Source organism: Protopterus annectens, chromosome 10.part0 (genome assembly GCF_019279795.1).
Source record: "Protopterus annectens isolate FY-2018-M chromosome 10.part0, PAN1.0, whole genome shotgun sequence".
In the NCBI taxonomy this organism is placed as follows: Eukaryota; Metazoa; Chordata; order Ceratodontiformes; family Protopteridae; genus Protopterus; species Protopterus annectens.
This window is the reverse complement of record NC_056744.1, coordinates 1,759,355,244-1,759,370,123: the sequence shown is the minus strand read 5'-3', so window position 1 is coordinate 1,759,370,123 and position 14,880 is coordinate 1,759,355,244. Positions and strand designations below refer to the sequence as shown.

Here is a 14,880-nt window from a genome sequence, read left to right as displayed (position 1 = left end):
GAGCCCAAGTAGTATCAGTGCATTTGGCAACCAACCCCTCCCCTCACCATATAGTACAGAGAGCACTCTGCTACACAGTAAGAATATAGACCATTCCCCCTCCTTGGATTACCACACAGTAACTGTAGTCAGAAAGTCCTTCTACATAGTACAACTGATAGCCGATGGTATATCATCCAGATCCAAAGAAGCCATCATCCCCTTTATTTTTTGTATTCATTAGACTAATCATTGAGTGCCATGCCTCCTTTCAGATGGACTACACTATAGAGATCAAACAACCAGAGAAGCTCCAAGGGTTCCTAACTGAGAAGATAACATGCTTAAAGACCCTGAGCTATCAAGAGAGGCCTGTATCTCTATCCCATTACTCAATACTTTATGAATTCTTGAGATTTGATTGGGGCCTTTTTTACAATGCCACTAGAGATGCTGTTGAACTCAATCTTATTTATCTCCTAAAGTCTAATAGCTCAACAAACACTAGGACCAGGGAACTAAATCTTCACCAAGAGATAAACAAAACATGACAGAAAGGTGGATTCATTATGCAGCACCTCCCTCCACCTCTGGAACAAATTTTTCTTGCAGGTTAAGTAGTGCATTTCGTTATCATCCTTCAAACAGAACTTGAATAATTGGATGGCCATCCACAAATTTATCTTGGGAGTGATTGACCTAGCCCTTCTTCAGAAAATGGACACAGCCTGGTGGTGGATACTGGCAGGGCACAAATTTGTTTTGTAACTCCTATGAATCATGCAAATTCATTAACTTTTCCTCTCTTTTGGTCACAGATAATGATGTAACACCTATCATGTGTTTCTTACACATTTTTGTCTGTCTGTTATTCTCTCTTCTGCACATCTCTACATAGTCTCCATTTTGACCACATCTCTTTCACTTCTCTTAACATTTATTTTCAACTAAGATACAGTTAAATCCATTTCATTTGCCTTATTATTTTGTAATATTCACTGTTGTTATCTGAATTGTTTTGTTTAAAGCACTTTCTTGAAGTTTGTTTGCATGTCACTATGATGACCACAACATATTGTCTAATTAGAGACTGCATGGAAACCGACTGTAAACCAAATTTCAGATTATATCATATTGAGGAATGATCTCAACCAGGTAGGCTATGAGCCAATCTGCCTAATCCTGTGGAGTTCATACCCAACCTCCAGAGTTCCAATTCTCATGGTAGCTCCCTTGAGAAATATAATTGTTGCACTCACTGTGAAACATATGAACAAACATGATTTCCCTTCCCCTGTACATGCATAACATCTTTAGCAGCTAGAACCACACCCATCGTGGCAGTATTCAGTAGGTTCGTCCATGTGAGTGCAACACCTAGTGCCTTGTCTAAGTGTCAGGCAAGGGGCAACCAGAGATACTTCCTTCCACTGAGATTGGTGAGCTAACACTGGTCACTCACATTCATCCTACATGGTCCATCCCCTTTGGTGCCCTTGCTGCCATAAGAACACAGATCCTCTGGGTCACAATCATGGCTTCATCTCTCTGTGCGTACCTCACAACTTCTTTGTTAAATAAATCTAGACAAAGCAAAAATTAATGGGAGCAAAGGCCTAAAATCATGGCTATTTTTTTAAAAATATTACTGTAATTCACTTAAGAGTTAATACAACAATGGGTTTTACATCAATATGTACTTTCTAAATGGCAAGAAATATGAAATTCTAATGTCTGGCATTATTGACTGAATATAATCTTTGATTATTTATCAAAAAAATAAAAAAATATGGGGATAGGGCAAAAATATGAGGCAAAATCAGGGACATTCTGGAGAATCAGGGACAGCTGAGATGTATGCCTCTTTGCCAATGGATTGGGCCCACATGCAACATCTTCAGTGTATTCCAGCAGTTATTTGATGCTAGCATACTAAATTGCAGTTAATTTACAAATCTGAAGACTGTATAACATTGCTATGGTTACAGCATTCAGTCACCCACTGCAGTGGAAGTCTCAAGCATTTTTGACATTTAACACTCTGTAGGAAATAAATATTGTTTGACTATTCTTGAACTAATGAATATTTATTTTATTTATTTATTTATTTAACATTTGTTGACCGGGAAAGTCCGACTAGGTTCCACAGAGCCTGTTTTCAGCACAGGCCCAGGGAGAAATGCTCCAGATGCATGTCTTTGGAATGTGGGAGGAAACCCACGCGAACACAGGGAGAACATGCAAACTCCACACAGAAGGCACCCCAGCCGAGAATCTGATCAGAGAACCTCTTGCTGTGAGGTGACAACATTAACCGCTGCACCACTGTGCCACCCATGTTTAAAGATAATTCCTTTCAGCTAGGTTCATTCTTCCTGAAAATGTGTCTTTTCTTGCCTAACGTTTGTGAGTGGAAGTGCACAGCAAATATTTTAGAGTTATCAGCAATTGCACTTTATATTTTTAATTTAGTAGGCACACATCCAGGGGTCATGTGCAATATGTCTGTGTTAGCAAAGTGAGAAGTTCTCCACTACTTGCTGCTTTACCCTGAACTTCTTTTATTTGTGGAATGGCAGACTAGTCCTTTAATAGCCACAGCAATTCCTAAATTTATCGTTTGCTGCTGTTTTCTTTCTCCTTCTCCAGAAATCCATTGATACATGCGGTTACATTCAGTGACACGGCAGTAGAATGGCACACTCTACCTTTCCGGGCTACACAACTAATACACTCAGACAAGGAACAAACTGACTTTCCAGAGCCAAAGCATCCTGCTTTCTTTTAACTTGTGTTTGAGTGACAGAATCCCCAGTGGTTAGATTAAGAGTAGATTTCCACTCTGAATTACACTTCTGTACTTCCAAACATGTTAACTCTCAAAAACAAACACATGACTTCATTGATGCAGATATTTCTCTACTCTGACACCATGCATTGTATTCCTAATAAATATGCATTCTACGCGGCATGCTGCTGTGTGAGAAGCTGCCATGAACTAGCATATTGCAATTCATAGTATCTGCTAGTTCAACTAAGCAGTGAGGAAACCAGCACAGGAACAGAAGTATGGAAATGACTTTATAATGACATTCAAAAAAAACCTGCACTGTCTACTGAGTACACAACGAGTCAGGATTCAAGGATGCAGGCTCCTGAATGTACTCAACAATTTGAATGTCACTATGAGAGGAAAAGCACACAGGAATTTGTGCAGAGCCATAAATAGGATGTGGTGAAGGGGGCGGCTGCCCCAGGTGCAAGCTGTCAGATAGCACAATCTGTGGATGCCAGTGACACAGGATTGCAGTCGCAGCAGGGATTTATGAAGCCATGAGGATATTGCAGCTACATAAATGAATGCCAACACTGCATTTACTGTTCAGCTGAAGTGAGGAAATGCTTAGTGTCAGGTGAGTGTATGGTAGGAAGCTGCTTGCTACAGCTTTAATAAGCAGCTTGCTGTAGGTCAAGAGATTTTTATTGCTCTTCAACTAGAAAATAGCATTTTGTATTCTCAACTTTGAGTTGTGGGGGGTATCAGTTGGGGTTCTGCACAGGGTGAGAGATGAGCTGGCTATGGTTCAGTACTGAGAGTCTTTGCCTCATATTTGCAGATCTATAACAAAAAGAGGTACTGAGACCAGCAGTATTCATGCTCCAGCACTCATTGTTTACAAGCACCACTACCTCTCACCACGTTACATGACACGGCAGCACATGGCATTAATGAAAACGGTACCAGTAGTATATTCCCACTATTTGACTGGACAGTGATGTTTTAGAGACATTGGTGGATATATATTGTCCACAAAGAGGGTCAGGAGGAATGCGTAAACTTCCTACACTAGTGGACACTAAGCTACATGGTATCACTTACTATATCTGCTACCAAGACCTTCCAGAGACGAGCAGAGGTCCCATCGTTCATATCACATGCAACCCTCTGTGGAATACTTAACACATTTATTGATGCTCTGCATTTACATGTGAATGAGTATAACCAATCCCTCCAGCACACAAGGGAAGACAGCCACCCACCGGTGACTTCTATGACATCACCCATCTCCCTAAAGTGAAGGGTGCTATAGATTGCACATACTTGTTACAGTAAAAAAACACTCTGGTGTCTGTGGACCTTATTTTTCAAAAGAAATAGCTACAATTTTATCAACTACCAGGAAGTGTGCAATGCACAGGGATTGATACAAATGTGTCTGCTTAGCACCCTGGCAATGCATATGATTCCCACATGAGGCATACAAGTCATTTATTTCTTGACCTCTTATGTACTGAAATTCCTGAGGATCACCTAATTCGTAAGTGCAGACACTGACATAACCAGATGAGTCCCCTTCAGAGTATCGAAATTGCAGAACATCGAACCTCTAATCATCAAGGACCAGAGGATCGAAGTTCTGCAATATCAAACTCAAAAAAAAACTAAAACGTGAAAACTTATTTCACATTTTTGCTGGGGGGGCCCCCTACACCCCCTGTTACTAAAATATATTAACCCTGAGATCATACTACAGTGAAGAGAATGGCATGGAATGGGACATTTACCGTTCCTTTAACTGTAGTGTGATCTCAACATTGGTATATTTAAGTAGCGGGGAGGTGTGGGAGGAGTACGGGGGCTTACCCCCCCCCTGCAAAAACTTACAACCAGAGATTTTATTTTTTTTAATTTAGTCTACTTTCATGTTCGATGTTGTAGAACATCGATCATCTCGTCCTCAATGATGTGTGGCTCGATGTTCTGCAACTTCACGCATTTGAAGTAGACCCAACCAGACATATTTAAAGCCAATGGCAATATGTACACGTCATTCCACTGATATGCTGCCATTGTTTCAGGTGATGCAGGATACCTACTGGAGCCCTGGCTGATGATGCCAATATGGCGATCACAGAACATGGACAAAATGCTTATTTTAATTATAAATTTTAGTCACAACTTCTGTCAGTTCTGATTCCTGATGCTGTCAAGTTTCTCTAACAGTAAGTAAAACAAAGCATTTTTACTTCTGCTTGGTGTCACTCTTGATAAGAAATAAATGAAAACAAAACTCACATGTAGCCATCATTGGGGTCCTGATTCTCCGCTTCATTGTCACTTGGATCACACGCTGTGGGGGAATAAAGAGTACAAGTTAGAAAGTTCCAGAATCAAAACAGACTTCACAAATCTCCATCACAACACGTTTTCCTTAAGGTGATATCTCATCAGTTAGGAAGCTTCTAGAACTCAGTCTTGCTTCATTATATGCTTGCACTTGGTTATTCCTCTGCAGGGTTTTGTAAAAGCTAGCAAGTGAGGCATTCTGAACAGTTGTATATGGCAATGATAGCTGTCTCTTGGATGAAACATTAAACGGAGATCCCATCAGCCTTTGTTGGTGGTATCTCATGATTTGGGAGCATGAAAAACACCCAGTGGTGTTTGCTAATAAGAGTAGGGGAACTGCACCACTATCTAATCCAATATTCCCCTGGTGAGTGTGAATACCCCCTCAGACTTCCCCTGAAAATATGCTATACCATTTTGTCTATTGGGACTACCCAGTCAAGAAAAGTAAAATAAATACAAAATATCACTGTTGTTTTATGACATGCCCAGATCATCATCAAATTGTTGAAATATTTAGTTTGAGTAGGCTGCTCTTTTTAGAAATCTACATTAACTGATATAATGTCTGAATTTAGCATTTAAGATAATGGCAGATTTCTGGGATTTTCTGGAGCTGGTGTCATAACATTTAATTCACAGTATGCAGTTATCATGAAATAAAGTAGATGTCTATTATTTTAGCCATGAAAGGTATGTTTAGCTAAATCTGGTTTCTTGCTGTGGCCTAGGAACACAAGGAAATGAACGCAACTTGAAAAGGGTCATCTGTACGCAGATGCAGGCCATTGGGATTCAAACCCAAGTCTGCCAGTTAACATCCCACTGCCTTTAAACTACTGCTATTCTCTTTTAATGGGTTGTGTGTGTGTGTGTGTGTGTGTGTGTGGTGGGGGGGCAGTTCATAGATACTGTTTTTAGAATTAAACTTCTTGTCTGCTTCACAGCAGTGCACTCCAGCTTTTATGAAACGAATACAGCTTTTCATGAAACAAATGCAGCTTTTTATTTCTGAACAGGTTAAGCAAAACCAAAACATGAATGAACGGAGTAAGATGAAATCCTCTAGACACATACCATGCTAAGGAAGCTTAGTGGAAGAAATAGTTTTGCACATGACATGGAAAGTTTTTTTTGTTTATCTTGTTGTCAGCTTAGAAAAAGCCCCCACATAATGTAACATAAATAGATCTGAGAAAAATAACACTGCTTCTTTTGACTGTTTACTCAAAGAGCTGTAGAACATGAAACATCCTGAAATTAATAATAAAATCTATTCTGAGCTTCTAGGTAAGTTCTCATAATAAAATTCAGTTTGTTCAAGGAAATATACTTAATAACTGCAGTTACTGTGGTGCTCTTTGCAGCACACCCATAACTATTGCTAACTGCGATTTTAATGACTGAGACACTGCTGAAGGTTAACATATTGCCTAAAATGGCCTTAGTTATTAAATGTTCTGCTTCTCAAGTCAGGTTTAGCCCTGATCTCTGGTTACTGCCTTTGTGGAGTTTTATATGTTTTTTCTGGGTCCACAGGGCTTCTCTCTGGAAGTTCTAGTTTCATTCCACTTCAGAAAAATAAGCTGGATGATTACACAGATATGTCTAGATATATTAAATTTACAGGACCCTTGAGGCCCTGATTATGACCGAAAAGGGCCTATTAAAAGGGTCATTTCAATTAAATGTCTAAAAGTAAATAAATAAATACATACAACGTGCAAAGGCAGTCATTCATACCTGCACTTACAGCAGAGAAATAAAACCAGACAGAAATACAAAATAATGTTTCTGCATAATAGCAGAATTGTGTGAGCTACTTTAAACAATCTGTCAATCACTTGTGGTCAGAAAAAGTAGTTACAGGGAAGGAAAAGATAATAATAAAAATAAAAATAATAATAATAATAATAAAATAATAATAATAATAATAATAGTAATAATGATAATAGTAATAATAATAATAATAATAATAATAATAGTAATAATAATAATAATAATAATAATAATAATAATAATAATAATAGTAATAATAATAATAATAATAGTAATAATAATAGTAATAATAATAATAATAATAATAGTAGCAGCAGCAGCAATGGTAATAATAACAAAAAGACCAGCAGTCACCCGTGAGACAGGAAAAGGTGAAACGTATAAGCACAGAAGACTACTAGCAAGCACGGGACACAGGAGATGTGTAAAGAGAAGCAAGGTAATTAATACAACTTATCTCTGTCCATGCAAAGCAGCAGGTGAGCCAGTGTAAGTACTGATCACCTGTCTTTGTCTAAGACTTATTTTTATCCTGCAACTCAGATTACGTTTATGCTTGTTCTCATCACTGCTTCCAGAGACATGCGTTTAAACCATTGTATGCACATTAGTTCTACCCGTATGGTCAGTAAAGATAAATAAATGTAGAATACAGCATATATAAAACCTGTGGATGTTGGGACTCTACAAAATATTAGTTGTAAACTTTTAAAATGAACACAATTTATGTGTTGAAGATGGAAGCACTGTGAGCATAAATACTGTCTGAGAGGTCTGAGCAAATAATACATATAATGTCTGAGAGGTCTGAGCAGATAAAAAATATAATGTCTGAGAGGTCTGAGCAAATAAAAAATATAATGTCTGAGAGGTCTGAGCAGATAAAAAATATAATGTCTGAGAGGTCTAAGCAGATAAAAAATATAATGTCTGAGAGATCTGAGCAGATAAAAAATATAATGTCGGAGAGGTCTGAGCAGATAAAAAATATAATGTCTGAGAGGTCTGAGCAGATAAAAATATAATGTCTGAGAGGTCTGAGCAGATAATAAATATAATGTCTGAGAGGTCTGAGCAGATAAAAAATATAATGTCTGAGAGGTCTGAGCAGATAAAAAATATAATGTCTGAGAGGTCTGAGCAGATAATAAATATAATGTCTGAGAGGTCTGAGCAGATAAAAAATATAATGTCTGAGAGGTCTGAGCAGATAATACATATAATGTCTGAGAGGTCTGAGCAAATAATACATATAATGTCTGAGAGGTCTGAGCAGATAAAAAATATAATGTCTGAGAGGTCTGAGCAAATAAAAAATATAATGTCTGAAAGGTCTGAGCAAATAAAAAATATAATGTCTGAGAGGTCTGAGCAGATAAAAATATAATGTCTGAGAGGTCTGAGCAGATAAAAAATATAATGTCTGAGAGGTCTGAGCAGATAAAAAATATAATGTCTGAGAGGTCTGAGCAGATAAAAAATATAATGTCTGAGAGGTCTGAGCAGATAATAAATATAATGTCTGAGAGGTCTGAGCAGATAAAAAATATAATGTCTGAGAGGTCTGAGCAGATAAAAAATATAATGTCTGAGAGGTCTGAGCAGATAATAAATATAATGTCTGAGAGGTCTGAGCAGATAAAAAATATAATGTCTGAGAGGTCTGAGCAGATAATACATATAATGTCTGAGAGGTCTGAGCAGATAATACATATCATGTCTGAGAGGTCTGAGCAAATAATACATATAATGTCTGAGAGGTCTGAGCAGATAAAAAATATAATGTCTGAGAGGTCTGAGCAGATAATACATATAATGTCTGAGAGGTCTGGGCAGATAATAAATATAATGTCTGAGAGGTCTGAGCAAATAATACATATAATGTCTGAGAGGTCTGAGCAGATAAAAAATATAATGTCTGAGAGGTCTGAGCAAATAATACATATAATGTCTGAGAGGTCTGAGCAGATAAAAAATATAATGTCTGAGAGGTCTGAGCAAATAATACATATAATGTCTGAGAGGTCTGAGCAGATAAAAAATATAATGTCTGAGAGGTCTATGCAGATAATAAATATAATGTCTGAGAGGTCTGAGCAGATAATAAATATAATGTCTAAGAGGTCAGAGCAGATAATAAATATAATGTCTGAGAGGTCTGAGCAGATAATAAATATAATGTCTGAGAGGTCTATGCAGATAATAAATATAATGTCTGAGAGGTCTGAGCAGATAATAAATATAATGTCTAAGAGGTCTGAGCAGATAATAAATATAATGTCTGAGAGGTCGGAGCAGATAAAATATATAATGTCTGAGAGGTCTGAGCAGATAAAAAATATAATGTCTGAGAGGTCGAAGCAGATAAAAAATATAATGTCTGAGAGGTCTGAGCAGATAATAAATATAATGTCTGAGAGGTCAGAGCAGATAATAAATATAATGTCTGAGAGGTCTGAGCAGATAAAAATATAATGTCTGAGAGGTCTGAGCAGATAATAAATATAATGTCTGAGAGGTCTGAGCAGATAATAAATACTTAAACAAGTAGTACAGGACGAAAGAGGTGGCCCATGGCAGATCAAATTAGAAATGGAAGAGCTATACTGGCAAATTAGGACAGCAGCATATGTATTCCCAGGCCTTAATGAATATATTTTAGTCAAATGTTTTCTTAAATTTTTAGCCTTGAAGAGGTAGTGATTGCATAGTTTATTGTTATAAATTTTGAAGCGCTAACAGCAATACAAAATACCTAGGCATATTTCCTCCTTTTTTAGAACATTTTATATTACCTTTTAGCTTTTTATAGTTGTGTACAATTTTTCTTAGTTGCATACATTTTTATAATTTCTTTATATTTTTTTATCTTTGGATTAGTATAATAGTTTTATGAAACTCTGATAATTATTTATGATATGCGTTTTATCAGTCATTTTTAATGTATATTCCCCTTTTAATGAATGAATCATATGATTGTTTAAATTAATTAATTGAGATGACGCTCTATTATAAAAGCACATGAAAGTCTTGTTTTCTATGTATCTGATGAAGGAGAAGCATCGTCTTCTCCGAAAGCGCTCATATTAAATTTGGTTTTCTTTGTTTTTTGCTCCAGTTTATATTCGCTATTTTTTGTTTTTTCTTTGGTTTGCGATTGTTCCTTGGTCTAGCAGATAAAAAATATAATATTTGACAGGTCTATGCAGATAAAAATATAATGTCTGAGAGGTCTGAGCAGATAATAAATATAATGTCTGAGACATCTGAGCAGATAAAAAATATAATGTCTGAGAGGTCTGAGCAGATAAAAAATATAATGTCTGAGAGGTCTGAGCAGATAAAAACATAATTTTTGAGAGGTCTCAGCAGATAAAAATATAATGTCTGAAAGGTCTGAGCCAATAAAAAATATAATGTCTGACAGGTCTGAGCAGATAAAAAATATAATGTCTGACAGATCTATGCAGATAAAAATATAATGTCTGAGAGGTCTGAACAGATAATAAATGTAATGTCTGACAGATCTATGCAGATAATAAATATAATTTCTGAGAGGTCTGAGCAGATAATAAATATAATGTCTGAGAGGTCTGAGCAGATAAAAAAATATAATGTCTGAGAAGTCTGAGCAATTAATACATATAATCTCTGAGAGGTCTGAGTGGATAAAAAATATAATGTCGGAGAGGTCCGAGCAGATAAAAAATATAATGCCTCAGAGGTCCGAGCAGATAAAAAATATCATGTCTGAGAGGTCTGAGTACATAATAAATATACTGTCTGAGAGGTCTGTGCAGATAAAAAAATATATAATGTCTCCCAGATCTATGCAAATAATAAATATAATGTCTGAGAGGTCTGAGCAGATAATAAATATAATGTCTGGGAGAGCTGAGCAGATAAAAAATATGTCTGAGAGGTCTATTCAGATAAAAAATGTAATGTCTGGGAAGTCTGAGCAGATAATAAATATAATGTCTGGGTGAACTGAGCAGATAAAAAATATAATGTCTGAGAGGTCCGAGCAGATAAAAAATATAATGTCTGAGAGGTCCGAGCAGATAAAAAATATAATGTCTGAGAGGTCCGAGTAGATAAAAAATATAATGTCTGAAAAGTCTCAGCAGATAAAAAATATAATCTCTGAGAGGTCTATGCAGATAAAAAATATAATGTCTGAGAGGTCTAAGCAGATAAAAAATATAATGTCTGAGAGGTCTATGCAGATAAAAACAATGTCTGAGAGGTCTATGCAAATAAAAAATATAATGTCTGAGAGGTCTGAGCAGATAATAAATATAATGTCTGAGAGGTCTATGCAGATAAAAAATATAATGTCTGAGAGGTCTGAGCAGATAAAAAATATAAGGCTGAGTGGTCAGAGCAGATAAAAAATATAATGTCTGAGATATCTGAGCAAATAAAAAATATAATTTTTGAGAGGTCTGAGGAGATAAAAAATTTAATCTCTGAGAAGTCTGAACAGATAAAAAATATAATCTCTGAGAGGTCTGAGCAGATAAAAAATATAATGTCTGTGAAGTCTGAGCAGATAATAAATATACTGAGAGGTCTGTGCAGATAAAAAAATATGCCTTCCAGATCTATGCAGATAATAGATATAATGTCTGAGAGGTCTGAGCAGATAATAAAATATAATGTCTGAGAGGTCTTAGCAGATAAAAAATACAATGTCTGATAGGTCTATGCAGATAAAAAATATAATGTCTGGGAAGTCTGACCAGATAATAAATATAATGTCTGAGAGGTCTGAGCACATAAAAAATATAATGTCTGAGAAGATAATAAATATAATGTCTGAGAGGTCTGAGCAGATAAAAAATATGTCTGAGAGGTCTATGCAGATAAAAAATATAATGTCTGAGAGGTTTGAGCAGATAAAAAATATAATGTCTGAGAGGTCTTAGCAGATAATAAATATAATGTCTGAGAGGTCTGAGCAGATAATAAGTACAATGTCTGAGAGGTCTGAGCAGATAAAAAATATAATGTATGAGTAGTCTGAGCAGAAAATAAATATAATGTCTGAGAGGTTTGAGCAGATAATAAATATACTGTCTGAGAGGTCTGTGCAAATAAAAAAATATAATGTCTCCGAGATCTATGCAGATAATAAATATAATGTCTCAGAGGTCTGAGCAGATAATAAATATAATGTCTGACAGATCTATAAAGATAATAAATTTAATGTCTGAGAGGTTTGAGCAGATCAAAAATATAATTTCTGAGAGGTCTGAGCAGATAAAATATATAATCTCTGAAAGGTCTATGCAGATAAAAAATATAATGTCTGAGAGGTCTAAGCAGATAAATATAATGTCTGAGAGGTCTATGCAGATAATAAATATAATGTCGGAGAGGTCTGAGCAGATATAAAATATAATGTCTGAGATGTCTGAGCAGATAAAAAATATAATGTCTGAGAGGTCTGAGCAGATAAAAAATACAATGTATGAGAGGTCTCTGCAGATAAAAATATAATGTCTGAGAGGTCTGAGCAGATAAAACATATAATGTCTGAGAGGTCTGAGCAGATAATAAATATAATGTCTGAGAGGTCTGACAGGATAAATAAGTATAATGTCTGAGAGGTCTGAGCAAATAATTAAAACATATAATGTCTGAGAGGTCTAAGCAGATAAAAAATATAATGTATGAGTAGTCTGAGCAGATAATAAATATAATGTCTGAGAGGTTTGAACAGATAATAAATATACTGTCTGAGAGTTCTGTGCAAATAAAAAATATACAATGTCTCCCAGATCTATGCAGATAATAAATATAATGTCACAGAGGTCTGAGCAGATAATAAATATAATGTCTGACAGAGATCTATACATATAATAAATGTAATGCCTGAGAGGTCTGAGCAGATGAAACATATAACTTCTGAGCGGTCTGAGCAGATAAAATATATAATCTCTACAAGGTCTATGCAGATAAAAAAATATAATGTCTGAGAGGTCTAAGCAGATAAATATAACTTCTGAGAGGTCTATGCAGATAATAAATATAATGTCTGAGAGGTCTATGCAGATAAAAAATATAATGTCTGAGAGGTCTCAGCAGATAAAAAATATAATGTCTGAGAGGTCTGAGCAGAAAAAAATATAATGTCTGAAAGGTCTATGCAGATAATAAATATAATGTCTGAGAGGTCTGAGCAAATAATACATATAACGTCTGAGAGGTCTGAGCAGATAAAAAAATATAATGTCTGAGAGGTCTGAGCAGATAATAAATATAATGTCTGAGAGGTCTGTCCAAATAATAAATATAATGTCTGACAGATCTATGAAGGTAAAATATATAATGTCTGAGAGGTCTGAGCAAATAATACACATAATGTCTGAGAGGTCTGAGCCGATCAAAAATATAATGTCTGAATGGTTTGAGGAGACAAAAAATATAATGTCCGAGAGGTCTTAGCAGATAATAAATATAATGTCCGATTGGTCTGCGCAGATAAAAAATATAATGGCTGAGAGGTCTATGCAGCTAAGAAATATACTGTCTGAGAGGGCTGAGCAGATAAGAAATATAATGTCTGTGTGGTCTATGCAGATAAAACATATAATTTCTGAGAGGTATGAGCAGATAAAAAATATAATGTCTGACAGAGCTATGCAGATAATAAAAATAATGTCTGAGAGGTTTAGGCAGATAAAAAATAGAATATGCAGATAATAAATATAATGTCTGTGATGTCTATTCAGATAATAAATATAATGTCAGAGTTGTATGCAGATAAAAAATATACTGTCTGAGAGGTCTGAGCAATATAATGTCTGAGAGGTCTATGCAGATAAAAAATATAATGTCTGAGAGGTCTGAGCGTTTAAAAAATATAATATCTGAGAAGTCTATGCAGATAAAAAGCATAATGTCTGAGAGGTCTATGACAAAAATATAATGTCTGAGAATTCTGAGCACATAAAAATATAATGCCTGAGAGGTCTGAGCAGATAATAAATATAATGTCTGAGATGTCTGAGCAGATAATAAATAGAATGTCTGACAGAACTATACAGATAGTCAATTTAATGTCTGAGAGGTCTGAGCAGATGAAAAATATAATTTCCGAGAGGTCTGAGCAGATAAAATATATAATCTCTGAAAAGGTCTCTGCAGATAAAAAATATAATGTCTGACAGGTCTAAGCAAATAAATATAATGTCTGAGAGGTCTATGCAGATAATAAATATAATGTCTGAGAGGTCTGAGCAGATAAAAAATATGTCTGAGCAGATAAAAATATATAATGTTTGAGAGGTCTGACAACATAATAAGTATAATGTCTGAGAGGTCTGATCAGATAATTAAAAAATGTAATATCTGAGAGGTCTAAGAAGACAAAAAATATAATGTATGAGTAGTCTGAGCAGATAATAAATATGTCTGACAGGTTTGAGCAGATAATAAAAATACTGTCTTGAGAGGTCTGTGCAAATAAAAAATATATAATGTCTCCCAGATCTATGCAGATAATAAATATAATGTCGTAGAGGTCTGAGCAGATAATAAATATAATGTCTGACAGAGATCTATACAGACAATAAATAAAATGTCTGAGAGGTCTGAGCAGATGAAAAATATAATGTATGAGTAGTCTGAGCAGAAAATAAATATAATGTCTGAGAGGTTTGAGCAGATAATAAATATACTGTCTGAGAGGTCTGTCAAAATAAAAAAATATAATGTCTCCCAGATATATGCAGATAACAAATAGAATGTCTCAGAGGTCTGAGCAGATAATAAATATAATGTCTGACATATCTATACAGATAATAAATTTAATGTCTGAGAGGTCTGAGCAGATAATAAATATAATGTCTGAGAGGTCTGAGCAGATAAAATATATAATCTCTGAAAGGTCTATGCAGATAAAAAATATAATGTCTGAGAGGTCTAAGCAGATAAATATAATGTCTGAGTGGTCTATGCAGATAATAAATATAATGTCGGAG

At 35.3% G+C, this 14,880-nt stretch overlaps 1 protein-coding gene across 5 annotated transcripts in view; it reads right to left on the bottom strand.

The window, feature by feature from the left end:
* Positions 1-14,880, bottom strand: part of LOC122813988 — a 558,403-nt gene that overhangs the window by 77,404 nt on the left and 466,119 nt on the right. For all 5 annotated transcript variants that reach the window (XM_044086560.1, XM_044086561.1, XM_044086562.1 and 2 more), the window contains one exon: positions 5,057-5,111. In XM_044086560.1, coding sequence (XP_043942495.1) covers positions 5,057-5,111 — 55 coding nt within the window. The remainder of the gene's footprint in view (positions 1-5,056; positions 5,112-14,880) is intronic.